We start from the raw sequence: 26,838 nt of genomic DNA on the forward strand, positions 1-26,838 counted from the left end.
TCATTAATCCAATTTAGGTCTTTGCCACACTTCCTGCATAATCCAGAAGGTTGATACCTTTTATTTTTATTATTCGCAACAGAAACATTATTTCTAGGAATTTCTTGTCTCCAATCTTTTCTCAGCTGTCCTATTCTACCACATTTAAAATATTTGGCATTTTGATGTCTCCTCACACCTTTAGAAATTGCTTCTCCTACCCAAGATTCAGTATTATAGTCAAATGTCTCAACAATCATCGTGTGCAGGATCCATTCATTCATTGGTGCTGATCTAACCTTTAAAGGCCCAAGTATGGTTTTGCATTCTAAGTTGGCATTTTCAAAAGTCAGAGATTTATGTTACTCCTATTTGTACAGCCTTAGTTAATTTTTGTAAAAAATCACTAAAGGGTTCTGTCTGGCCCTATTTAACCCTGGTATATGTTCCAATTTGTTTTTCTTGTTCTTGAATTCTGTCCCAAGCATTTAAGGCTGCTTTGTGGCATGGGGGCAAGATTTATTCATTGTAAAGAACTTGAGCCTGTGGGTGAGCATAAGTGCCCTTGCCAAGAATTTGACCTTGGGAAGACTCAAGTCCTATTGCTTTTGCCTATTCTAAAATTTCTTCTGTCTAATAGCATTTCTACAGCAATTGGGGCCCATCTTCCAGGACTGTTGAAACTAATTGAAGCCAGTTCTGTGGATTGGCCTTAGTGTTAGAAGCCCATGTCTTTACCATCTCTCTAACAAATGCTGAATGCAAAGCCATAAGTTACTACTGCTTGCTTAATAACGTTTAGATCATTCATTCCTATAAGTATCCATCTACCTTCTTTGGATCCTTTTGGGCATTTAGAACTTGTTGCTTTTTCAGAGTTGATCACAGGGTAGGAAGCTAAAACCATGAGTAAGTCATTTCTGATAGGTACTGGTGATGTTGAATCCTGTCCTTGTGCCTTCTTTCCCTGCTTATCAGCTCCAACAATTTCCTCACTTTTTTCAAATCTTTTTACTACTGTCTTTTGTAAAGCTTGAATCTTCCTGTTCTGTATATATTTCTAGTGATTTCACTGAGGCATCTAGTCTCTGGTCCTCATTCTGCACATGTGATTCCAAGGTCTGAAGTTTTTCCTTTAAAGATAACATCTCATCCTTGGACATTATTTTTGGATAGTGTGCAGATTGCCATCCTGGAGAGAAACTCTATCTGCTAGCCTATCATAAATTTTTACCAGATTTTGATTGTCAAATTCAACAGCATGAATTCTTTCAGATAATATCTCAGTACCCTTTGACATGGATTGATTTTTGTTTGTCAAAATAATGTTATCCTTTTCAATAGTATTAATTTTTCAGGTAACTTGATATTCAATGATATTAATCCTGTCAGCTAGCTGTTCATTACTAGTCTGTAAAGACTGTGCCATTTCCAAAAGTGCCTCATTCTTGGCTCTGTTCACACCATTCTCTTAAGGATATAATATGCAAAAGAAAACTTAGTCCCTATATCCAATAAATGGATGTATCAGAAAAACCATATAAGCCTTACAGAATACAATCCATGGCATAAATAAAAAGATCACTAAATTCCTGGACTAACTTTCAAATTTATTGACTTATTTAGTAATCAAATCGTTATCTTTATTATGAAATTTTGGTAAATTGTTGAAGATGTAATAATCTTTATTGTGAAGAGATGCTGTGGGCTGTAGTGTGATCAGTGGCAGCACGAACGGTCTGGCCTGCTGTCTTCTTCTTTCGATTTCTATCTTACTGACTTGAGACAGAGTGTTCTCACTGAAAAATAACCTCACCTTTTTGGCTGGGGTTTGGCCAGTGAGCTCTTGGATTAGAAGAATATTATTAAAATGTCATCATCACTGGCTAAAGCAATCTACAGGTTCAGTGCGTAAAATACCAATGGTATCCTTCACAGAACTAGAATACTCTTAAATTTTATAGGGAATCCCCAATAAACAAAACCAATCAGAGTATAATGTAGACTGTGGGGTTTTCTTCTATACATATTTTTTTTTGTAGTTTTATTTTTCTTCTTCTTTTTCTTTTTGGTTTTTCGAGACACAGTTCTTCTGTTCAACAGCCCTAGCTGTCCTGGAAATAACTCTTGTAGACCAGGATGGCCTTAAATTCAAGAGATCCACCTGTTTTTACCTCTCAAGTACTGGGATTAAAGGTGTACAACATGACATCTTGTCCACAGCAACATTCATTTTTATTAACAGCCATTTTATTTATGAGACAGACATTTTATGTGAGAATGAAAGAAAATCAGGTTTCAGAGAGTAGAGCAGGTAGAATTTATACATTCACATCAGTGCTGCCTAAATGATGGAGTTGGGAAGATGTGTATGTATATGCTGCCATTGCTCAAAGTAGTCGTTACAGGATTTTATTTGTATTTACACAGATGTATAGTAAACTTGAAAATACCAGTAAATTCATTGAATCATTTAATTTTTGCATTTGCATAACAGTGGTTTTCAGAATGTTTTTGGCTTGGTGTAGGTTCAGTAACAGAAGGTTTCAGGCAAATAAGTTAGTTTGCTAGAAATGAATTGTCTTTAAATAATGATCATTGTTTTTCCTCCTCTAGTCATCAGATAAGCAGCGAGCCCTAGAAGAAACCAAAGCCTACACAACCCAATCCTTAGCAAGTGTTGCGTATCTGATAAACACCTTGGCCAACAATGTCCTACAGATGCTGGATATCCAGGCATCCCAATTACGGAGGATGGAATCTTCAATCAATCATATTTCACAAGTGAGACCTTGTTACTTTTCTATTTGCCTATGAGCAACACACAGCCTGTTGACTGCCTTTGTTATGCATGTGCTGTTTGGATAATAAAACTTGATATTGTATTGTTTTATGATTCTTTTTGTGATGTCATTACTTTTATAGTTTGATAGCAAAGTAAATTTGATGGATTTTATTAAAACTCAGTTGCCAAGGTAACTTAATCACTCCTGAAGTGAAAATTTACCTTTTTTTTCCTAGAAAAAAAAATCTTCTGACAGGTTTTATGTCTTTACAGCTTTACAAATAGACTTGTTAGCTTGGTGGCTAATTTAAGTTTTCTCTTGTTAGGGTTTTTTTTAAGCCCCTTTTTGGTGACTGTCTTAGTCCATGTTCTGTTGGTTTGAAGAGATACCATGACTAAGGCAATTTTTTTTTGTTTTGTTTTGTTTTTTGAGACAAGGTTTCTCTGTGTAGCTTTAGAGCCTGTCCTCCCGTCCTGGAACTAGCTCTTATAGACCAGGCTGGCCTCGAACTCACAGAGCTCCACCTGCCTCTGCCTCCCAAATGCTGGAATTAAAGGCGTGCGCCACCACCGCCCGGCTGACCATGGCAACTCTTACAAAGGAGAGCATTTAATTAGGGCTGGCGTATAGTTTAGTCCATTGTTACTGTGGCAGGAAACATATTGCCAAGCAGACAGACAGGGTAGAGGAGAGTAACTGATGATTCTTTTTTTGTTGTTTGATTGTTATTTTGGTTTTTGAGACAGGGTTTCTCTGTGTAGCTTTGGAGCCTGTCCTGAACTTGCTCTCTAAACCAGTATGGCCGCAAACTCACAGAGCTCTGTCTACCTGTGTTCCCTGAGTGCTGGGATTGAAGGTGTGGGTCACCACTGCCTGGCGAAAATTATGTATCTTGATCCATAAGCAGCAGGCAAAGAAACCTCTGGGCCTGGCTTCAGTATTTTTGAAACCTCAAAGTCCGCCCTAGTGACACTTCCTCCAACAGGGACATACCTACTCCAACAAGGCCACTCCTCCTAATCCCTGTCAAGTATTGCTACTCCTTAATGAATAAGCATTCAAATATGAGACTGTGGGGTTATTTCTATTTAAACTACCATAGTAGTGTTGGGAATTGAACTTAGATTCTTGAACCTGCTAAGCTTTATTGCTGTGTTAAACTCCCAGCTCTGAGGAGACAGGTATTTGCTGTGTTTGGCTTTTACGAAGGTCCTGGGAATCTGAAGTCAGTTATCTTCTTTTATAGAAAGCACTTTGCCACTGAGCCATCAAGCAGCTCCTAAAGCTTCCTAAAATTATGCTTAAAACAACCAGTTTAATACAGTTTGATCTTTAGATTGGGAGAATATTATTTTGTGCCAAGAATTGACCCTAAAGGCCTCCTGTATTCTGAGTGTATATTCTAGCACCAAATTGTCTCTAGTTCAGAAAACTTCGGTAAAATAAAGTTTTTGTGTGTGTGTGTGTGCGTGTGTGTGTGTTTAGAAAGCAGATACCTAGGAACTACTCCAGAACAGTAATGGCAAATTTAAACAGGACAAATTGTAAATATTTTAGGTATTGTGGGCCACAGTCATCTTATTGTACTACTTTTTTAAACACATGTATCTTTTTGGGGGGGGGATAAGATTTTACTGGGTATATTGTTTAGGATGCATGTGTATACATCCTTGTGTTTTTGACAACTTTGTAAAAGTGTTAAACCCCTTCTTAGTTTGTGGGCTGTATAAAAATATGTTCTGTGGCCCTAGGCCTAGTTCTGACAGACTTTTTTTTGTGAAGCAGGAATTTTGAAGAATTGTTCTTCCTTGTCTTGGCAAAGTTTGTCGGTTGCTTTCTTTTGTGTTCTGCTTGTCCAGTTTGGACAGTATACTGTCAGCTGGTGGACCACAGTCTGATTCTGAGATTCCTGGAGGCAGGATTGCCATTGCAGACTGAGGTAGAGCTAAGAGCTAGAGGCTGGCTGTTTTTGCTTTTCTGACTTTCAGGTTGAACTGCAGTATCTGTCGCTGGGTTTTTATTAATCAAGTCCTGGAAAATTAGCTGCTGCTCAGTCTTGGTGTGATGGGAAGGTGCGGGGCTTCTCTGAAGTCCTGGCTGGAGTAGTCTATGAGGCTGGACCATCTTGGCTAACTACTTTGAAGTTGTCCTTAGCATTTTGTAGTCAAGGGGTGATATTTGGGTGGTGTTTGTCTGCTTAGGCTTCTAGCATATTTCCCATCAATAGCTGGTCAATTTCATCATTACTTTGTGCTAGAGGGCCTGGTAGACCTGTATAGGATCTGATATGTGTTAGATACAAGGGATGATTTCTATTTCTGATTATTTCTTGTAATTGAATAAATCACAAAGTTAATTCTGAATCATTTGGAATAAGTTCTATTGTTTAAATATGTAAAATAACTTTCTGAATATTGAGTCAGTAACTATATTAAGAGGTTTGCAAAAATCTAATAATACCATGGGAATAGCATATAATTCTGACTTTTGAACAGAATCCTAGGGCTTTGAGCTACTTTACTTAGATTTCCTTACTTACAGCCTGCCTTTTCTGATTTATTTGCATCAGCATAGAATGTAGGGGCTTTAGAATTGGTGTTTGCTATGTAGAATTGGTGTTTACTGTGAGGAAGGATCCAATTAGTTCTCTTTCTTTTGGAATATTTGTTGCTAATCTCTTGCAAAAAAAAATTACTGCAAGCTCTTCACCAGTATTCATTTTCTGTCCATAATGAGGTAATTAGTTAAAGGCACCACAATTTCTGCTTGGTCTATTCCTGCTAATTGATGAAGTCTTGATTTCCCTTTCAGAATCAATACAGATTCTTTCTAAATAGCTCTTTAAGTTTTTTGCACTGTTTGTGTGGCAGAAATGTCCATTTTAAAATATTATCTTCTCTGTGCGTGAGAATTCCTGTGGGAGAATACATAGAAGGTAAAATAACCAGAATACAATCAAGCTCTAGATATAAACAATCCACACGTGTATCTTGTAATTTCTTTTCTACCAAAGTCAATTCTCTATCATCCTTAGCTTATAATTTTGTTCGACTAAGTAAATCCTTATCACTTTGTAATGGTTAAAATAAATTGCTTAGTTTTTGAGTTGTCAATCTAATTTTGGGCCATAGCCAGTTACTATCTCCCAGTATTTTTTGAAAGTCTTTAAGAGTTCGTATTTGATCTCCCCTGATTTGTACTTTCTCTGATTGAATTTGTAAACCTATTTTATATCTTAGGTAATTAATAGACTCTCCTCTTTGTATTTTTTCCGGAGCAATTTGTAATGCCCAACAAGGCAAAATTTTCTTTACCTCTTCAGACATTTTTTCTAAGGTATCTGAGTCTGAATTAACTAGTAAGATATTACACATATAATGATAAATTTTAGGTTGAGGAAACTGTTTATGAATTATTTACAACAGCTGTTGTACAAATAATGACATAAGGTAATTCTGTTTAACATCCCTTATGGAAGAACTTTCCACTGATAACAGGCTGGGAATTATACGTAGGCTCTATGAAGCCAAATTTTTCTCTGTCCTGTTCTTGTGAAGGTATAGTAAAAAAGAAGTCTTTTAAGCTAATAACTATAATAGCCCATCCTTTAGGTAATAATGAAAACAAGGGAATTTGAAGCTATAAAGAGCCCATTGGTTGGATTACCTTAGTAATAGCTCTTGGATCTGTTACTAATCTCTATATTCCAGATTTCTTTTTAATGACAACTATAGAAGAATTCTAAGTGCTGGTTGATTCTTTAATATGTTGAACATTTAGCTGTTTCTGTATCAGCTCTTCTAATGCCTGTATTTTTCTGATATCAAAGACCATTGTTCCACCCAAAAAGGTTTGTCAGTTAACCATTTTAAAGGTAGGGCTGTTGGTACCTTTGAAAGAGCAATAGCTGCTGTGTCTTGTTTATGTACAAGAATGGTTGGGGACTATTCTTGATAATATCTTTTAATATTTCTCTCAGAAGCATTTTTATGATTTGTTTCTGACATTGGAGGAATGTTAATCTAGGTTTTCCATTGTTGTAACAAATCATGACCCCATATTTATTACTATGTTGGCTATATATGGATTTAATTTTCCTATCTGTCTTGTGGCTGTATAGACTCAAACCATCTTGCCCCAAGATAAAGTTCCAATCCCTAGAAGCTGAATATTTACCATTTGAAGAAGCCAATCTGGATACCAAAATTTTGGTGAACTTATTGTTAGATCTGTGCTTGGGTCTAATAAACCTTCAATCACAATGCCATTTATTTGTATTTTTAGCTTTGGTCTTTGCAATTTATAGGAGTTTGCAAAAATACTTGTTTTATGGTCTTTCTGAAAATTTTTTTTTAATCTGCTGAAGCTGTCTTTCTTCCAGAGCAGTATGGTTTCTCACAATGAGCATTCATTATGTCTTTTAATTGCTTTGTGGAAAGTTTCCCCAATGCTGACATGGAATGATTGTACCAAATTTGACATGATTGCCTGCAGGATGTCCCCTGAGGCTAACATCCCTTCATTTAATTTTGTCATTTTAAATCATCTGTTGGGGAACCAGAAGAAGCCTGCAGCCCACAGGGAGAGGGAGCCCATGGCCTGTAAAGCGGACATGGGGATGTGCGGAAGAAGCCTGCATGAGAGAAGCAAGGGCATAGGGCCACCTGAATGACAGAGCCAGCCAGCTGTGAGGGGCTAACTCTGGTGGGATTTGGGACCTAGCCACCTGTGGTGTTTGGGGCAGGGGGCAGGAGGCAGCTGGAGTCTGCTGTAGAGAGGCTGCAATGGGAAAATCCCAGCTTTAGCAGAGGGCTTGGAGGAGGAAGGGAAAGCTAGCCTTGTTGGTGATTCTGGTGACTACAAAGCCAGCAGTGAGCTACTGTGTCATGATCTTGTGCCCCGTGTTGGATGCCAGATGAAATATTTATCTAATTATTCTTTATCAGTAAAAACTTGGGAGCCAAATATTGGGGTAAGAATCTGAGTGATCGAGAAGCTGTGGAGAAGTGACCAGTGACCGCCTATCTCTGTCCTTCCTTCATCCAGAAGGTGGTGAGAATCTTTCTGAGCCCCACCCTGCTACTTCTTGTGTGTCTTTCTCTGTCTTTGGTCCTCCAAACCTCTATGGCTAATTTTGGTCTGCCTTCTGATTCAAAGATAAACTTTATTGACAGTCTTGAGTGTGATCAAAATATCTCACAACAGCTGAGTCATTTCACTGGCACCTGGTAGCTTTTCAGATAGATGATTTATGGAAGATGTTAGTTTGGAGCATATTTGTAATTTGAGTAATTAAATTCTTAGTTGAAATATATTTTATTTTTTTATCTTTATATTGTTTTTTTTTTAATTGAGAAAAGGAAAAAAAAAGTTTCAGCCTCCTCCCAGCCTCCCATTTCCCTCCCCCTCCTCCCACCCTTCTCCCCCTCCCCCTACTCCTCTCCCCCTCCCTCTCCAGTCCAAAGAGCAGTCAGGGCTCCCTGCCCTGTGGAAAGTGCAAGGTCCTCCCACCTCCGTCCATGTCTAGGAAGGTGAACATCCAAACTGGCTAGGCTCCCACAAAGCCAGAACATGAAGTAGGATCAAAACCCCGTGCCATTGTCCTTGGCTTCTCATCAGCCCTCATTGCTCGCCATGTTCAGAGAGTCCGGTTTTATTCCATGCTTTTTCAGTCATAGTACAGCTGGCCTTGGTGAGCTCCCAATAGATCAGCCCCACTGTCTCAGTGGGTGGGTGCACCCCTCATGGTCCTGACTTCCTTGCTCATCTTCTCCCTCCTTCCACTCCTCATTGGGATTTGGGAGCTCAGTCCAGTGCTCCAGTGTGGGTCTCTGTCTCTCTCTCTCCATCCATTACCAGATGAAGGTTCTATGGTGATATGCAAGATATTCGTCAGTATTGCTATAGGCTAGGGTCATTTCAGGTTCCCTATCCTCAGCTGCCCAAGGAACTTAACTGGGGACATCGCCTTGGGCACCTGGGAGCCACTCTAGATTCAAGTCTCTTGCCAACCCTAAGGTGGCTCCCTTAACTAAGAATTGTGCTTCCGCGCTCCCCTATCCAACCTTCCTTTATCCCAATCATCCTGTTTCCCCACGTTCCCCCCATCCTCCCCTTCTCACTTTTCTCTCCCCATCTCCACTTACCCCAACCCACCCCACCACCAAGATCCCAATTTTCTCCCCTGCAATTTTGTCTACTTCCCATAGATAGTTATCCCTTGGGTTTACCTTCTTATTTAGCTTCTTTAGGTTAACCTAATTGTAGACTCCGTGACCCTTATTTATGGTTAGAAACCAATTATGAGTGAGTACATCCCATGTTCATCTTTTTGGGTCTGGGTTACCTCACTCAGGATAGTGTTTTCTATTTCCATCCATTTGCATGCAAAATTCGAGAAGTCATTGTTTTTTGCCGCAGTGTAGTACTCTAATGTGTATATATTCCGTACTTTCTTCATCCATTCTTCCATTGAAGGACATCTAGGTTGTTTCCAGGTTCTGGCTATTACAAATAATACTGCTATGAACATAGTTGAACAAATGCTTTTGTCATATGATAGGGCATCTCTTGGGTATATTCCCAAGAGTGGTATTGCTGGGTCTAGGGGTAGGTTGATTCCTAATTTCCTGAGAAACCGAAATACTGATTTCCAAAGTGGTTGCACAAGATTGCATTCCCACCAGCAATGGATGAGGGTACCCCTTCCTCCACAGCCTCTCCAGCAAAGGCTATCATTGGTGTTTTTGATTTTAGCCATTCTGACAGGTGTAAGATGATATCTCAAAGTTGTTTTGATTTGCATTTCCCCGATTGCTAAGGAGGTTGAGCATGACCTTAAGTGTCTTTTGGCCATTTGAACTTCTTCTGTTGAGAATTCTCTGTTCAGTTCAGTGCCCCATTTTTTAATTGGGTTAATTAGCATCTTAAAGTCTAGTTTCTTGAGTTCTCTATATATTTTGGAGATCAGACCTTTGTCTGTTGCGGGGTTGGTGAAGATCTTCTCCCAGTCAGTAGGTTGCCTTTTTGTCTTAGTGACAGTGTCCTTTGCTTTACAGAATCTTCTCAGTTTTAGTAGGTCCCATTTATTCAATGTTGCCCTTAATGTCTGAGCTGTTGGGGTTACACATAGGAAGCGATCTCCTGTGCCCATCTGTTGTAGGGTACTTCCCACTTTCTCTTCTATCAGGTTCAGTGTGTTCAGACTGATATTGAGGTCTTTAATCCATTTGGACTTGAGTTTTGTGCATGGTGATAGATATGGGTCTATTTTCATTCTTCTACAGGTTGATATCCAGTTGTGCCAGCACCATTTGTTGAAGATGCTTTCTTTCTTCCATTGTATACTTTTAGCTCCTTTATCGAAAATGAGGTGTTGATAGGTTTGTGGGTTAAAATCCCGGTCTTCTATACGGTTCCATTGGTCGACTTCTCTGTTTTTATGCCAGTACCAACCTGTTTTCATTACTGTAGCTCTGTAATAGAGTTTGAAGTCAGGGGTGGTAATGCCTCCAGAGGATCCTTTATTGTATAGGATTGTTTTGGCTATCCTGGGTTTTTCGTTTTTCCATATAAAGTTGGTTATTGTCCTCTCAAGGTCTGTGAAGACCTTGATGGGGATTGCATTGAATCTATAAATTGCCTTTGGTAGAATTGCCATTTTTACTATGTTTATCCTCCCAATCCAAGAGCAAAGGAGGTCTTTCCATTTTCTGGTATCCTCTTCAATTTCTTTCCTCAATGCCGTAAAGTTCTTGTCAAATAGATCTTTCACTTTCTTGGTTAGAGTTACCCCAAGATATTTTATGCTGTTTGTGGCTATCGTGAAAGGTGAAGCTTGTCTGATTTCCCTCTCTGCTTCCATATCCTTCGTGTATAAGAGGGCGACTGATTTTTTGGAGTTGATCTTGTATCCTGCCACATTACTAAAGCTGTTTATCAGCTGTAAAAGTTTTTTGGTGGAGTTTTTAGGGTTGCTTATATACACTATCATATCATCTGCGAATAACGAAAGTTTAACTTCTTCCTTTCCAATTCGAATCCCCTTGATCCCATTATGTTGTCTTATTGCTATTGCTAGAACTTCAAGCACTATATTGAAGAGGTATGGGGAGAGTGGACAGCCTTGTCGTGTTCCTGAGTTCAGTGGGATGGCTTTGAGTTTCTCTCCGTTTAATTTGATGTTAGCTGTCGGCTTGCTGTATATAGCTTTTATTATATTTAGGTATGACCCTTGTATCCCTAATCTCTCCAATACTTTTATCATAAAGGGATGTTGAATTTTGTCAAATGCTTTTTCAGCATCTAATGAAATGATCATATGGTTTTTTTCTTTCAGTTTATGTATATGCTGGATTACATTGATAGATTTTCGTATGTTGAACCAGCCCTGCATCTCTGGGATGAAGCCTCCTTGATCATAATGGATAATTTTTCGGATGTGTTCTTGGATTCGGTTTGCCAGTATTTTGTTAAGGATTTTTGCGTCGATATTCATGAGTGCAATTGGCCTGTAATTCTCTTTCTTGGTTGAGACTTTGTGTGGTTTTGGTATCAAAGTAACTGTAGCATCATAAAAGGAATTTGGCAATGACTTGTCTGTTTCTATATTGTGAAATACATTAAGGAGTATAGGTATTAGGTCTTCTTGGAAGTTCTGGTAGAATTCCGCATTGAAACCATCTGGTCCTGGGCTTTTTTGGTAGGGAGGTTTTTGATAACAGCTTCTAATTCTTCACGACTAACAGGTCTATTTAGATTGTTCACCTGGTCCTGGTTTAACTTTGGTATATGGTATTTATCTAAAAAACTGTCCATTTCTTTTACATTTTCCAGTTTTGTGGCATACAGGCTTTTGTAATAAGATCTAATGACTCTCTGAATTTCCTCTGTGTCTGTGGTTATGTCCCCCTTTTCATTTCTCATCCTATTAATTTGCATATTCTCTCTCTGCCGTTTGATTAGTTTGGATAGGGGTTCATCAATCTTGTTGATTTTCTCCAGGAATCAGCTTTTTGTTTCATTGATTCTTTGGATTTTCTGTGTTTCTATTTTGTTGATTTCAGCCCTCAGTTTGATTATTTCCAGTCTTCTACTCCTCCTAGGTGAGTCTGCTTCTTTTTTTCTAGAGCTTTCAGGTGGGCTGTTCAGTCTCCAATGTGTGCTTTTTCTGTTTTCTTTAAATGGGCCCTTAGTGCTATGAACTTTCCTCTTACGACTGCTTTCATAGTGTCCCATAAGTTTGAGTAGGTTGTTTCTTTATTTTCATTGAATTCAAGGAAGACTTTAATTTCTTTCTTTATTTCTTCCTTGATTCAGGTGTGGTTCAGTAGTTAACTGTTCAATTTCTATGAGTTTGTAGGCTTTCTGGGGGTAGCATTGTTGTTGAATTCTAACTTTAATCCATGGTGATCTGATAAGACACATGAGGTTACGAATATTTTTTTTGTAACTGTGGAAGTTTGCTTTGTTACCAAGTATGTGGTCAATTTTCGAGAAGGTTCCATGAGCTGCAGAGAAGAAGGTATATTCTTTCCTATTTGGCTGGAATGTTCTATAGATGTCTGTTAAGTCCATTTGATTCATTACTTCCATTAATTCTCTTATTTCTCTGTTAGGTTTCTGGCTGATTAACCGAAATATATTTTAAAAAACAGTAAATTTAGCTAATCAACTGTAACTGATGGGCAGCTATTTTCCTGTACTGATGGGCAGCTAACTGAGGTAGCTATTCATTAAGGGTTTATCCTAAATTATTAGTGGTAGTAGAAAACAACAATATGTGGATAAAAGTAATTTTTTTGAGACTTTTTTTTTTTTGTAATACCTATGGCTGTCATGAAACTCACACTGTAGATCAGGCTGGCCTCGGAACTCACAAAGATCTGCCTGTCTCTGTCTCTCATATACTGGGATTAAAGGTGTATGCCACCACTGCCTGGCTTCATTTTATTTTTAATTATGTGCCTGACTAAACCAAAATATTTTATATAGTGCCTTCCTGTCAGAGCTGGGTTCCGAGCATGTTACTTGGATTCAGGAAGGAGATGTGGGGCTGGAACTCAGGATAAAGGAGCTTTAGGAGTCAGGATGGTTACTTTAAAGCAAAGGGAAGCTAGTTGTGGTAGTGTGTTGATGTATTCGGTGGGGACACCAGCAGCATGCAACACCAACTTAGCAGTAATGGAAACTGTAAAAACTAATTAGTAAGCATCGAGAGAGAGTAGATATTTAAGTCCTCCCCAGTTGTGGTGCTAGTCCACAGCATCTGTAGCAGTAGTCATACTATTAAGAGCTCTGTACTGCATTGGTTTTGCTCACTGGCTGAACATGTATTGCCACAGGTTAGTGCTCTTTCTGAGACCTTTTCTAAATTTATTTTAGTAAAATTGTTAACTTTAGAATTCTAGGGTAAAGTTTTTATGTTTTCAATTACAAACAGTTTCTTTGTAAATATTACTATGGAACCTGTGCTTCCAAAGGTTCAGAGTTGTATTAAGAAGACAAAAGTGATAACTGAGAGCTTGTCGCTTGATCTCAGGAAAGCATGTTTCCATTTCCGGAAAACACTTCACTAAATATCCTTTAAAACATTTTTAAATTCAAATTTTGTGTTATGTGTATGGATGCTTTGTCTGCATGTATGTTTATATACCTTGGGCAAGCTTGGTCCCCAAGAGGCCTGAAGATTATATCTAGTCTCCTGAAACTGGATTTATAGACCATTGTGAGCTGCCAGGTGGGTTCTGGGAATTAATCACAGGTCTTCTTGAGGAATAGGCAGTGCTCTTTACTGCTGAGCCACCTCTCTTGCCCCTAAAAACCTTTTAAGTTGATAGCCGTTAAGGTTAGATGATAAGTATGGGTTGGTGTTATTACTTTTGTTGCTGTTTGTTGCATTTTAGGGCTTATAAAAATAAGGTTAGCGTCTTATGTAATGGAGTTGGTTTTGATATCAGCATATAGTGAAGGCTGACCTTGAACTTTTGATCTTCTGGTCTCCAACCTAAGTGCCGGAATTATAGGCTTTGTAGGTGAGTGCTGAAAACCTCAGTGATCATTGTACCCAGGACTACCAATCCAGGCATGGCACCACCCACAATAGACTGGGCTTTCATCAATCACTAATTAAGAAAATGTCCTAAAGACTTTCTCAATTGGGGTTACCTTCTCTTGGTTGCCTTTAGCTTTCATCAAGTTGAAGAAAAATTCAGCCAGCATAGGTAGTCACAATTGTTTGAATCAGAAGTTCTAGACCTTTGGTTTTTGATGTGTGCAGGTTTATTCTCATAAGATATTTGGCAACATTAGACAGTTTTGCTTGTTTTCAGAGTGGGAAGTGTATTTGTGTCTACCCATCACACATAATAGCAAATATGATTAAAGGAACAGTAAACGGTACTTACATTCTTTTTGTTTTTTTGAGACAGGGTTTCCTTGGCTGTCCTGGAACTTTTTTTTTTTTTTTTTTGGATTTTCGAGACAGGGTTTCTCCATAGCTTTTTGGTTCCTGTCCTGGAACTAGCTCTTGTAGACCATGCTGGCCTCGTACTCACAGAGATCCGCCTGCCTCTGCCTCCCGAGTTTTGGGATTAAAGGCGTGTGCCACCACCGCCCGGCCTGTCCTGGAACTTTTTGTAGACCAGGCTGGCTTCCAGTTTAGAGATCTACCTGCCTCTTCCAGTCCTGAATTCAAGGCTTGTGCCACCACTTCCAGCACATTCTTACTACATTAAAATACTTGTTGCTTATAGATTACAAAATCACAGCTTCTTATGTAAAATGCTACATTAATGTTTAAATTTCCTGCGAATTTTATTCTTTGTTAGCAAATAATACAAGACTGTATGTAAAAGTATATATCATTTGGACAAAATAATGTTTCTGTGAGCACTTGATATATATTAATGAAATATTTGGTCAGCGTTGTGTTATAAACAACTTGCTGAAGCAAACAAACTTTTCTGTCAAATTGATTTTTCTTTTGTGTGTGTGGGGGGTTGGATACTGGGAATTGAATCAGGGCCTCATAGTGAAGATTTGTATCCCTGACTCTAGCCTTTGATCATGTGTTTTGTTTTGTTTTTTTGAGACAGGGCTCCTCTGTGTAGTGCTGTCTGTCCTGGTATTCTCTTTGTAGACCAGGCTGGACTAAAACTCAGATTCACCTGCCTCTGCCTTCTAAGTGCTAGGGTTAAGGTGAGCCTATATAAAGAGATGAGTGTGATGTGCACTTGTAATTGCAGTGCAGGGAGGCAGAAACAGACATAATGCCTGGGACTTTTTGGCCAGCCAGTTTAGACAAATTACCAAAACCTGTTTCTCAGTGGGTTGACTTCTGGTCTCCACTTGTACAAGCATGCACATATACAACCCTTCAAGATCATACACCCTTAAGTGCCTATATGTGTGCGTTTGCAAGCCTGCACACTTGTACACATGCACATTTTACGTTCTGCTTTTATCGTGTGGCCTATAAAAATCAGGTGGTTGCCCAGATTAGGCCTGAGGGTATGCTTTGGCAACCCTTGCATTAGGTTAAAATGAATAAAGACGGTAGTCTATAGAGAAGATAGTTTATGAAATGTATATGAAAGAATGGTAAATCTCCAGGTGCTTATTATTTATTGGATACCAGAGCTGTCTTTGTATTATCTTTTCTTTTGCAGACAGTTGATATTCATAAAGAGAAAGTTGCAAGAAGAGAAATTGGTATTTTGACTACCAATAAAAATACTTCAAGAACCCATAAGATTATTGCACCAGCTAACCTTGAGCGACCAGTTCGTTATATTCGAAAACCTATTGACTATACAATTCTAGATGACATTGGACATGGGGTAAAGGTAGGTGTAGTTTTTACAAGCTTTCAAAAGTAGCAGTCTGTAGTGGAACCCTAGAAAATGAAAGTTTGTTTGATTTCCTAAAGAAACAAATCTTGACACAGTTGTGAAGATTGCTTTTTGCTCACTACTGTTAACTGTTGTGTCCTTAAGGATTTCTAGTGTTGTGTTTTCAGAAACAGTCTTCTTTCAATGAGATTTGTTTAGTTATGGTGGTAACTTCCATAGATCAGATAAAGTATGATATAGTTGTGTTATTCTTTTAATGATTTAATATGACAGAAAAACCATCCAGCATATTACTAAAATGTTTTTCTTATATCAAAAATTTATCAGCATACTTTTGCTATTAGTTTTCAGAACAGCATGTTATTAAACATGAGCTTGCTTTATTTTTTTCCTAGGATAATTTTATTTCAACCTTTTGGATAGAAATAGTATTGTAGATAAAAGTTACAAATTATTGTTTATTTCCAATGCTTTTAAATTTGTAACATTATTTATTTTGGCCATCTTTTAAAGATAATTAAGTATCTAGTACGTATATGAAGTACCATGATCAAAATTATGGTGTATTGAGATGTGGCCTAGCAGGAGATTATAAGCTTTTCATACACAAAGCCTGTGTTCTAGCACTAGCACTTAAGACACCTAACACCACAGCTGGGTAAAAGTGTACTTCCTGGAAACAATTTAGAGCTGCAGTTGAGTACATTATTTACAGTTTATATTTCAGTAGTGAGTAGAAAAACACAAGTATGACTTCAAATAAATATACACATATGTCTATCTTGAAGCTGTATAGTTCATGTATATTTTATTTTCTGATATAAATCTATTTGTATAAAACATATACCACCATTTTGGCCAGAAATCAGTAAATTCAAATTGAATGTTTATCTTTGTATACATAAAACATAAATTTAATTTATCTAACAACTTTTATTTCAGTTTTTTTGTTTTTTGAATTTTTTTTTTTTTTTGAGACAGGGTTTCTCTGTGTAGCTTTTGAGACTGTCCTGGAACTGTAGACCAGGTTGGCCTTGAATTCAGAGATCTGCCTGCCCTGCCCTCCAAGTGCTGGGATTAAAGGAGTCACTGTCATCCAGCCTCTCTTCCTTCCTTCCTTTCTTCATTCCTTTCACTCTATTTCTCTCTTTTTTTCCTTTTCTTCCCCGCCAGCCCCCCAGTTTAAGCTCTGTCTAGCCTTGAACTCACAGTGATCAGCCTGCCTCTGCCTCCAGAGTGTTGGGATTAAAGATGTGTACTTCCACACCCTGCTTATTCAGAGTTAAGCACAATTATCTGGAATTTGATATTTAATTTTATAGTTGATTCATACATATATTTTAATGGCTAATTAAAGCATATTAAAATAGGATATATAACTAAATGGTTAATTAAAGCTGTAATTTCTTTAACTTGGGGAAAGTTTGTTGAAGACTAATAGCTGCTTAATAGAATGTTGTAGACTGCTGCCAGAATCTGATGCCAGAAGGTACTTGTAATATAAAGTTATTGCTGTTTATATAATAAAAGATGATTCTGTCATGTAGTTCTTGTTTAATCTGTGAAATAAAATATTTTTCTTTTAGGATTATAGCCTCTGTTGTTTGTACTTTAGGGTTTAGTGGTCATTAATTTGAAGAACTCTTTAAAGGAATTAAAGTTTTGAATAAAATAGTGTCTGTCATCAATGAAACTCCTGTTCATGACACATTCTGCTTTAACCACTCTTTCTATGACCTACTGAAACATTATTTTGTTAATGCTGATTGCTTAACTTGTTTTTCTTTGTTTTCTTTTTTTTGTCTTCACATCTTGAAGTTCCAACTAACCTTTCAATGCCTTTTTTTCCTTACCTCTTTTATTTGCTCCATTAATGCATTAAGTGGTTGCTTAGATTTAAGGTAAGAGATTCCAGGGCTGTATTTCCATTCTGTGTTCTTATGTAGAATATTACATATGGGGAGTAAAAAGATATTTTTCATTTGGCCTTTTAAATCCAACAAATTAGTTCTCTTTATTTTGGTCTAGCAACTTTGTTGTCTGTGTTCATGTTCCCTGAGGGTAGGTATTGTTGTCTGTTTTGTTCATTACCCTGTTTTTTGTGCCTAGAACAGTACTGAACACACAATAGGTAATTAGTAAGTATTTTCTGAATAAATGGGTACTTTCATAAAATTGAAATATGTTATTCTGTAGTAAAGTATTATCAGATAAAATTATCTGGGTCTTTATAAATGTGGAAATTTTGTTACTGATTGGAGGGCCAACTAATATGTATTTAACCCTCCCCTGTGTAATAGCCTTTTATTCTATAAATGGTGGCTTGATTATATAATTATATGGTATAATACAAAAAATTATAAAGCAAAAATATATCATCATATGCTTTTTTAAGTTGCAGTACATTTTACAAAAAGTCCTTTAAAATGGTTGTATAAAATATATTTCAATATAAACTCAAGTCTTTTTAAAGGTGAATATTATTTGTATGCACAATATCCAAAGTTCATGATAATGTTTAAAAAATGCAAATTAAGAATTAGAGATAGGGTTTGGAAGGTATCTCTCAGTGCTAGAACACTTGCCTAGCAAGTAGAAGGCCCAAACCAACCAACCAACCAAAGTAAAACAAACAAATCAATCAATCAATCAATCAATCAATCAATCAATCCACACCCAAACAAAGCAAAGTGTTGTTTCCTGTTGTGACTTGTGTTATAGTTTAGTGTCTTGAAGGATCCTTGAGAAAAGCATTTCAACTATACTCAAGAAGCCTATCAAATACAGTGTCACTAAAATGATTTTCATCAAATTTATCATGCATTTTTTTATTACCCAAATTTTGTGATTTCTTTTCAAATATGTTTTTGTTGTCACTCTGTAATTTGCCGTATTTTGAGTGTAGTTAGTCATAAGCAAGAGACAGGATGACTACTACCTAGAATTAACCATGGCCATAAAAACTTGCCTGGCCATGACAGGTAGATCTAACAGGAGAAAAATAAAGTTACACTGGAGAACAGGCTCTAAGTGTTCCCATGTTGGTAACCTAGGGATGTGAAATTGTGGGGAGGTTCCTTCTGTTTCAAATGGCTAAATTACAGTGAAATAGACTAAAAAAAAGTAGGCAGTATTCAAATTTTGGGTTTTGGTCTGTTCACCTACAAAGTGATAGCAGTGCCCAGAAGTAGTGTACCTGAAGAAAGACACAGAAATAGGCTGACCTCTTCTCTTGATGCTTAGCCTTGTGGAAGCCGCTTTCCATGCTTTTTCTCTAGGTTGGGCTGTGTTTCTTTCTTCACCTTGAATATCTGTTTTCATGTAAGAGATCAGTTCCATGAAGGCATACTAGAAAGATCCCAGTAAGATGCCTCAATGTTTTTCCTCTTTGAACCAAAATGTTTCATACTAGAATCTCTAAGGATTTCACTAATATAGTTAATAATTATACTACATGGTACTATAGCAAAGGATAATGCTAGACAGGAAAGTATGGGCTTTGTCTGTTTTCCGTCTTCCTCTAATCCATATATATATATATTTTATATATATATATATATATATATATATATATATAAAATTGTTCATAGCCCTCTTTTTTTCCTCTCTGTATTTAAATGTATTTTTCTTAAAAAAAAAAAAGACAGGTGACCAAACCCAGGGCTTTGAGCATACTAAGTATGAACTTAACTACTGATTCTACATCCCCCATCTCCAGATCCTTTCTTGTTAGGGTCTCATGTTATTCTAAACTGACTTTGAATTTACTGTGTAACTGGGGCTGGCTAGCCTTGAACTACTATCTTCTCTCTCAACCTCCAAGTGATAAAATTACAGACAGGTGATAAAATTACAAATCTGATCTTGTTTACTTTCCCCTTCCCTCTTTCCACCACCCCTTTGTTTAATGTCAGCTCCGTTATCTCTATGAAACATTCTATTGTGTAACTCTGGAGATATCCATTGCCTGTTGACTCAGCAGTTACTGTTATCCATATAAGACCTTACAAGATTAGACTCACTACACCTCTCTTGGAATGCTGAAGAAAGCCCAAGGGGTAGATCCTGGAGTTTGCTCACCAGCTTCTTATCCTCCTCAAGAATAAACAAGTGCTTAACAACTTCTAGAGGAGGTTCTGGAGGGTGGTGTAGTTGTCTGTAAGTTGTCATGCTCTGTAAGCAGCCCCTCTCTCTTGCTTCTGTAACTCCAGTTAAACCCAGCAGTTCATCAAGCCAGACTTGGATGAAACCCCCTTTCCATTTGCAGTGGACCTGTGGTCATTTGTCACTTAATGATGGAAGCATATTTTGTAAGGTAACTTTGTTAGCTGTTTTGTTGCTGAGTGAACATCAAGTAAGTGTACATGAATAGAGTATGATAGCATAAACAACTGTAATCCCATACAAGGGAGATGCAAGATGGAGACACAAGGATCTCCAGAAGTTTGTTCATCAGGTAGGCTGGTAAACTCAGCAGCAAAGGGATCCTGTTTTAGACAAGGTGGAAAAACAGTAAGGATTATACCCAAAGGTTCTTGTCTGACTTTTACATGTACTCTGTGGTATGCATGTGCCTGCAGATGTGTGTATATAAACATGCACACTCACATATACACACATGCATTTATGTGTACGTCAAGAGGAATTACTGTTATAAATTGGTTGCAGCAGTGTATGCACACACATATTTCAGGAGGAGGTACTATGACAAAATGGATGCAGTTTTGTTTTTCTTTTTGACATGGTATGTACATGCACGCAAGCACACTTGCACGTGTTTCCTACAACAAGCATGGTAATTTAGTCAGATGTTTTGCTAATTGTCAGGAAATATGTTCTCTAAAATACCTCAGCTTATTTTAGTATCATGATACCTATTCAGTAAAGAATTTTTGAACAAATTATTTTAGATATGAATATTCAATTATAGTTTTAAATTTGCCTTTATAAAGAAGTAAAGTGTTTTTGTCAATTCTTACTATTAATTTTTTGTATTCATATTCTCTATACTTATTGTTGTTTTATGTAGCACAGAGAAAAATTTCCTTGAGAAAATTCTGATAAACTTAGCTTAATAAGATGGTAGTACAGTGTCAGTGATGAATAAAACATGGTGGTTTGGACATTACAGGGACCTAGGTTCTTAAGTGATTTGTCGCTCATCCAACTCATTAACCAAATAACAATCATTTCAGGATTTTATAGATTATAAAATGTATTCATTTTTTGTTTATATATGTCCACCAAATTTTAACTAAAATTTTATTTTGCTTTTATTATTAGGGTAGATTTGAAGACTTAGAGAAGGTACTGCAATTTAAATAAAAGCACCTTGCATATTGAAACCAAAATCAAATTATAGTTGGGAGGTTATCTTCAAGTATCTTAGCTATCCCATATATAGAATAAAATTCTCTTTTATTCTTTTTCTGTTCTCACTCCTTTTCCTTCCTGTTTCTAGCAAACTGAATTGTAGTTTAGTGTTTGGTTCACTTCTCCCTCATCACTTATAGTAACTTTGGGTTTTATGTTGTTTAAGGTTGAGCTTAAAGGACTTTAGTTACAACTTAAATCTTGTGGTATCATAAATTAAAACTTGCTGTTTTTAAAAGTTAAAGAGGTTATTTGTCAGATTTCTTATAAAATTTTCTTCAAATGTGAATTGACTTTTTGGAAGTGTCTTCTGACATTTTAAAGATAAATTCACAACCCTCTGCTTATTAAAGAAGGCGATGACAGGGTAATTCATTTGTTTGATGATTCGTATTTACTGCTAATGTTTTACTTTAAAATAATAACATTTCAAAGGCACCATTTGTCATTAAATACTGTTTCAACATCACACACAACTTGTTCACTGGGCTATTCATTTGAAGAATTTATTGCTTGATAGATATATTATTTCTTGCTTATTTGGATAAGTAATAATTATTATTTTAGAACTTAAAAATATCTACCCTAGTCATAGTTAATTTTGACAGCCTCAGTACTCTGATATGAGTAAGATTCATTTTCATAAAATTTAAAATTGGTCAGATTTGGTGGTATACATCCTTAATCCCAACACTTGGGAGGCAGAGACAGGCTGATCTCTGTGAATGCAAGGCCAGCCTGATCTCCATAGGTTAGCTAGGGCTTCATAATGAGAATTTACCATATATATATATTTAAATATATATATTTATAAATTTTATATCTTTATATAAAAATATTTATTTATAAATATATATTTTAAAATTAAAGTTGTCTCTTCCAACTTCAGTGGTATAATATTTTATCCTTTTATGTTGTAAGTATAAATTTAATTCTGAAGACAGTATAATGAGGAACTTGAGATTCCTTAAATGTGTTTTGAAGGTAGCAATTCAAGATAATAGGGACTTAAAGAGAGCATGTGTGAGTTTACTTTGTTAATCTATTAGTAGTCTCAGACAGTGTGAGGTTGCATAGCACTGTATTCCTTCCTGACTCCTTATAAGATAGCTGGATGTTTAGGGTTTTGTGAGTGCTGGCATATGGCGTGATTATTCCCAGGTTGCCCATCTTTCTTGTATTTGGAATTTCAGTTGGGAATAGAATTATGAATGCAGTCATGGTCCATCTCTGACTTGAGACTATGTTACACTGTTTCATTCCGCAATTAACCTCTACTTGGGGCCTGTGTGGGTTTAATTCCCACTAGAAGTCACATAATGATGGTGGCTTTTATATTGTCAGTGATGAGTTACCTCAGCCCTAACATTGCCTTGAACTTCTAGCAGCGTTCAGGTAGGTATTTTCCTTGTAAGGAGAACATTAAATCTGAATTGTGAGAGTATTTCACAAGTTTAAAGAGCTGAACTTTTCTTTGTACATCATACAACTGAACATATGCATATTACATATTTTTTAGTTGAGAAACATGCTTTATGATATACTTGCTATATAAGGGAAACAGTCCCCCAAATGAAGAATTGATTTAAATTTAAAATAAATTGTTTTTACTTGAGTTATTTTTTGTTACCACTAAAGTTTTTAGAACTATATTTTGTGATTATAGCTGAGTGTAATATCCAATAGTCTAACCAGTGATCTGTTGGTGTGATGACCTAATGGCAAATAAATTCTTCACATACAAGTTTTAAATAATTTGAAAATCCTTTTAGGAAGAGTCCTTTGAGTACAACTACAGAATAGTAGAGTAGAAATTGCATATGAAGTGCATGGCCTCTTGTTTTTTGTTTTGTTTTTGTTTTTTAATTTAACCTTCCCCTTCTTATTTTCCAAATGCCACTTTGTTTTACTGCATAGAAATTAAGTGGTGTTTCCTTCAACATTTGTTAGGTGAGCACACAGAATATGAAGATGGGTGGGCTGCCACGTACAACACCTCCTACTCAGAAGCCCCCAAGTCCCCCCATGTCAGGAAAAGGGACACTTGGGTGAGTAATACAGTAATAGATCATAGAAAACCATGTCATGTACTATTGTGTTTAAGAAAAATCTGTGTACATTAGTAGGGAGAGTTATTCGTATTGTTACCTTTGTGTGTTTATCCGTCCGTCTGTCCAACCCCCCCCTCTTTGGTAAGCACATCTTTATACTTTAAAAGTGGTTGTTTAGAAGTTATTCTTGTAGTGAGTTTTAAATTGTGACAAAATCCTAGCCTAAATTCACGGCTAGGTATAAAGTGAAGTCTAACTTCATTCTTTTTTTCTTAGAAAATTTTAATGATCTTTTATATTGCAGTTGCATTTATCAGGTTGTCCTTGTCAAGAGGCTGTGTGGATTTGTAACTTGTTATAGTTTGGAGTTGACTTTATTTTGTAAGTTAGAAGGAAAGTGTGACTTTTTTCTTGTGTAGTGTCTTCGCTTTATCATGATTGAGGTTTGTGATTAGGTGGGTGTGGTACAGTCCAGGAGCCAGCTGGTGCGATTCTGGTGTTTCTGCTCTCTGTGCTGTGGTCCTGTCATCAGTTCGTCAACAGTTCAGTTTTTTTCACCTGTAAAGGGGGTGATATTTGTCCTCTATCAACTTTCCATGATCACTGTATTGCAAATTGGATTTTTAAAAATGTATAAGACACATTTTTAAATGACAGTGGTGGCAAATGCCTTTAATCCCTGCACTCGGGAGGCAAAGGCAGGCAGATCTCTGTGAATTCGAGGCGTGCTTGGTCTGAAAGAGCTAGTTTCAGGACACACTCCAAAGCTACAGAGAAACCCCGTCTCGAGAAACCAAAAAAAAAAAAAAAAGTATGACAAGGCAAATGCTTTCAGAACTGTTGTCTTTGTGATATTTTCTCAAAAAGAATAAAAGGGATGAGAACCAAGTGGAAACCATAAACAACAACATGCCCCTCCTCCCCCCGCCAAGCACTTGGATTTGAATAGGACAGAAACAAATTGAAATATAAAGGAGGATAATTTTGGAAAGTGATTATAGTTTGGTCAGTGGAAAGCAAAACAAAAAGGTGAAACCAAAAATATGATGGTTTTAATTAATTAATTTATTTTTGCTTTTTAAGCCAGTTGTTATTACATATTGTAGTCTATATTAATCTTGAACTCATGATCCTCCTTCCTCAAATTTTGGAATGCTGGGATTACAGGTTTGTGCCTGTAATCCAGTTTAGGCTTTATCTAGAATGATCTTTTTGTTCTTAGAATGCCGAGGAAAGAATCTAGTAGGTCAAATAAGATTTAACTTCCAGGTAGAATGAAAATGACATTGTAGGGTGTGATGGTTGCAGAGAAAGTGTTTGCTATGTTTTCTTGTAAACAAATGAATATTTATTTCCTCGGGTGTACTACTTAATGGAATTTGTAAATGTTTAAGTTAATGTTGTTATCAAGTCTCTAGTAAAATTAAAATCTCTTCTACACTCAGATTTTGAACTCATACTTAATGTACCAGGGATGTGTTTTCTTGGGTATTAGCTGGAGTTCAGTTGCTCCGTGGAGATCAGATTGGCTAAGTTCCATTTGTCCATTTGACAATCTTGGCCTGTTTTCTTTAGTCTTTGCCTAATCACTATATTTTTCCTCTTCTTCCTGCTTACTTTGTTTTATTTATTTATTTATTTATTTATTTATTTATTTATGTATGTATGTATGTATGTATGTATTTATTTTGGTTTTTCGAGACAGGGTTTCTCTGTGGCTTTGGAGCCTGTCTTGGAACTTGCTCTGTAGACCAGGCTGGTCTCGAACTCACAGAGATCCCCCTGCCTCTGCCTCCCGAGTGCTGGGATTAAAGGTGTGCGGCACCATCGCCCGACTTTGTTTTACTTTTTTAACCTTGTTTGTGTCATTGTTTTTCTGTATAACTTGAAGTTAGTGAAGATAGAATGAAACATTTTCATGTATAGAAAACATTGTCAAAAGTAGACTTTAGAGATTAATTATCTAATATAATTATATAAATTTATATATACATTCTAATTTTAAAGATGCTTGAATTTTTAAAAAATAATTTCAATTCAGAGTCGTAGCATTGCTTCCTTTCCTTTTGACATAATAGCATACATACTTTTATTTATTTTGAATTATTAATTATTTTGTTTATTGAAAAATACCCGAGGGAAGTAGAGTCAACAGTGCCTTTGAAATATAATCTCATTTCAGTGGTGGTGGCACCTGCCTTTAATACCAGCACTCAGGAGGCAGAGGCAAGTAAATCTCTGTTGAGTTTGAGAAGTGAGTTCTAGGTCAGGGCTATACAGAGAAACCCTGACTGGAAAAATCAAAGAACTGGAAGGAAAAAAAAAAGCAAAAACAAACAAAAACAAGGAAGGAAGGACGGGAGGAAGGAAGGAAGGAAGGAAGGAAGGAAGGAAGGAAGGAAGGAAGGAAAGAAAAAAAAAACCTCATTCAAAGTCAGTGAGCCATAACTTGAGTGGCCAGGAAAGAAATGCTTAAAGAAACTGTGGGAACCTGGTTGGGGGTGAATTAATGAGAAATGCAAGAGCAGGTTGAGCAGAGTCCTCTTGGAAGGGAAGAAAGCCTTTTAATTTTCATACTTTCGGGTACCAAATTCTTTTAAAGACTTAATCTCAACTGCAAGATGTCCTTGTCCCTGAAGGATTTGGTCACCTGGAAACAAGAACTGAAGGCGTGCTAAGTTTTGCCCCGGGCAGTACTTTACACCCATTTTGTTTCCTTTCTGCTTCTGGCATGTCCTTTTTTTTTTTGAGGGAAAATTTGAGAGAAGGGAAACGATTTCTTAGTAACTTTGTCTAGTTTGTGTTTTACAGTTTAAAGTAACTAAGATACAGAAAAACTTAGGTAGTCTTTTAAAATTTCCTATCAATGTTGAACTCTGAGGAGGAATCAGCAAAGAAATTAAGGTGAACTCGAGGGCGAAAGTTTGTAAAATTGGAAAATGAAATGAAGTGGTGTATTTTTAATTATCAATATGCTTTAGTTTCCATGTGTTTATAGTATAAAAAGGGGAATGAGTTAAGGCTGTTACTGGTCACCATGTGGAGGTTGTGACTCTAAAAATTTAGATTTGTCATCTGTATTTTTAAACATCTTTGGCTAGGGAGAGAGAGGAGAAGAAGATAAGTTAGCGAGTGCCTTTGGGAGATTCTGACACGATACGAAAATACGCAAATTCTTCTAAGAGAAGAGTGGCGTCTAGAAAACATTGGCTTAAACAATGGAAAACTTGAGTTTCCTGTGAATAAATGAACAAAATTACTTTAGCATAGGGAAATGAGGTCGGAGACTGAGATTTACACTACATATTCACCAGAGCTCTCTCATGGAGGAAGAGTTGTACTGTAGGAAAGACAAATTGATAGCTAGGTTAAACCACATTTCCGATTTCTGCTTACAAATTGTATTGCACTGGCAACTCTGAATTTATCGTGCCGAAACTTGATTAATCACAGAATACATACGCTCTTCTTTTTGTAGGCGGCACTCCCCCTATCGCACACTGGAGCCAGTGCGTCCTCCAGTGGTACCCAATGATTACGTACCTAGCCCAACCCGTAATATGGCTCCCTCGCAGCAGAGCCCTGTGAGGACAGCTTCTGTGAATCAAAGAAATCGAACTTACAGGTATTTTCTCTACCTCAGCGCAAAACATGATGGTCAGAGTACCATAAATCTGTTCAGATAACTTCAGTAAAGCTCTCTCATTTTCCAAGCACTAAGTTCTTTTTCTCTGCTCTCCCAAACCTCATCTGATTCTTCCTCTCTCTCCCCTCATGCTCTGAGGCAACCTTGAGCAG

The 26,838-nt window shown here is 36.9% G+C and overlaps 1 protein-coding gene across 36 annotated transcripts in view; it reads left to right on the forward strand.

Moving 5' to 3' along the window:
- Positions 1-26,838, forward strand: part of Abi2 (abl interactor 2) — a 104,030-nt gene that overhangs the window by 43,274 nt on the left and 33,918 nt on the right. For 11 of the 36 annotated variants that reach the window (XM_075951916.1, XM_075951919.1, XM_075951927.1 and 8 more), the window contains exons 2-5: positions 2,596-2,763; positions 15,434-15,610; positions 22,940-23,037; positions 26,519-26,665. In XM_075951916.1, coding sequence (XP_075808031.1) covers positions 2,596-2,763; positions 15,434-15,610; positions 22,940-23,037; positions 26,519-26,665 — 590 coding nt within the window. Of the gene's footprint in view, positions 1-2,595; positions 2,764-15,433; positions 15,611-17,499; positions 17,518-22,939; positions 23,038-26,518; positions 26,666-26,838 lie in introns of all 36 variants that reach the window. The other 25 variants (XM_075951934.1, XM_075951917.1, XM_075951925.1 and 22 more) reach the window with 3 other exon arrangements.

Source organism: Microtus pennsylvanicus, chromosome 17, assembly GCF_037038515.1.
Source record: "Microtus pennsylvanicus isolate mMicPen1 chromosome 17, mMicPen1.hap1, whole genome shotgun sequence".
NCBI lineage: Eukaryota > Metazoa > Chordata > Mammalia > Rodentia > Cricetidae > Microtus > Microtus pennsylvanicus.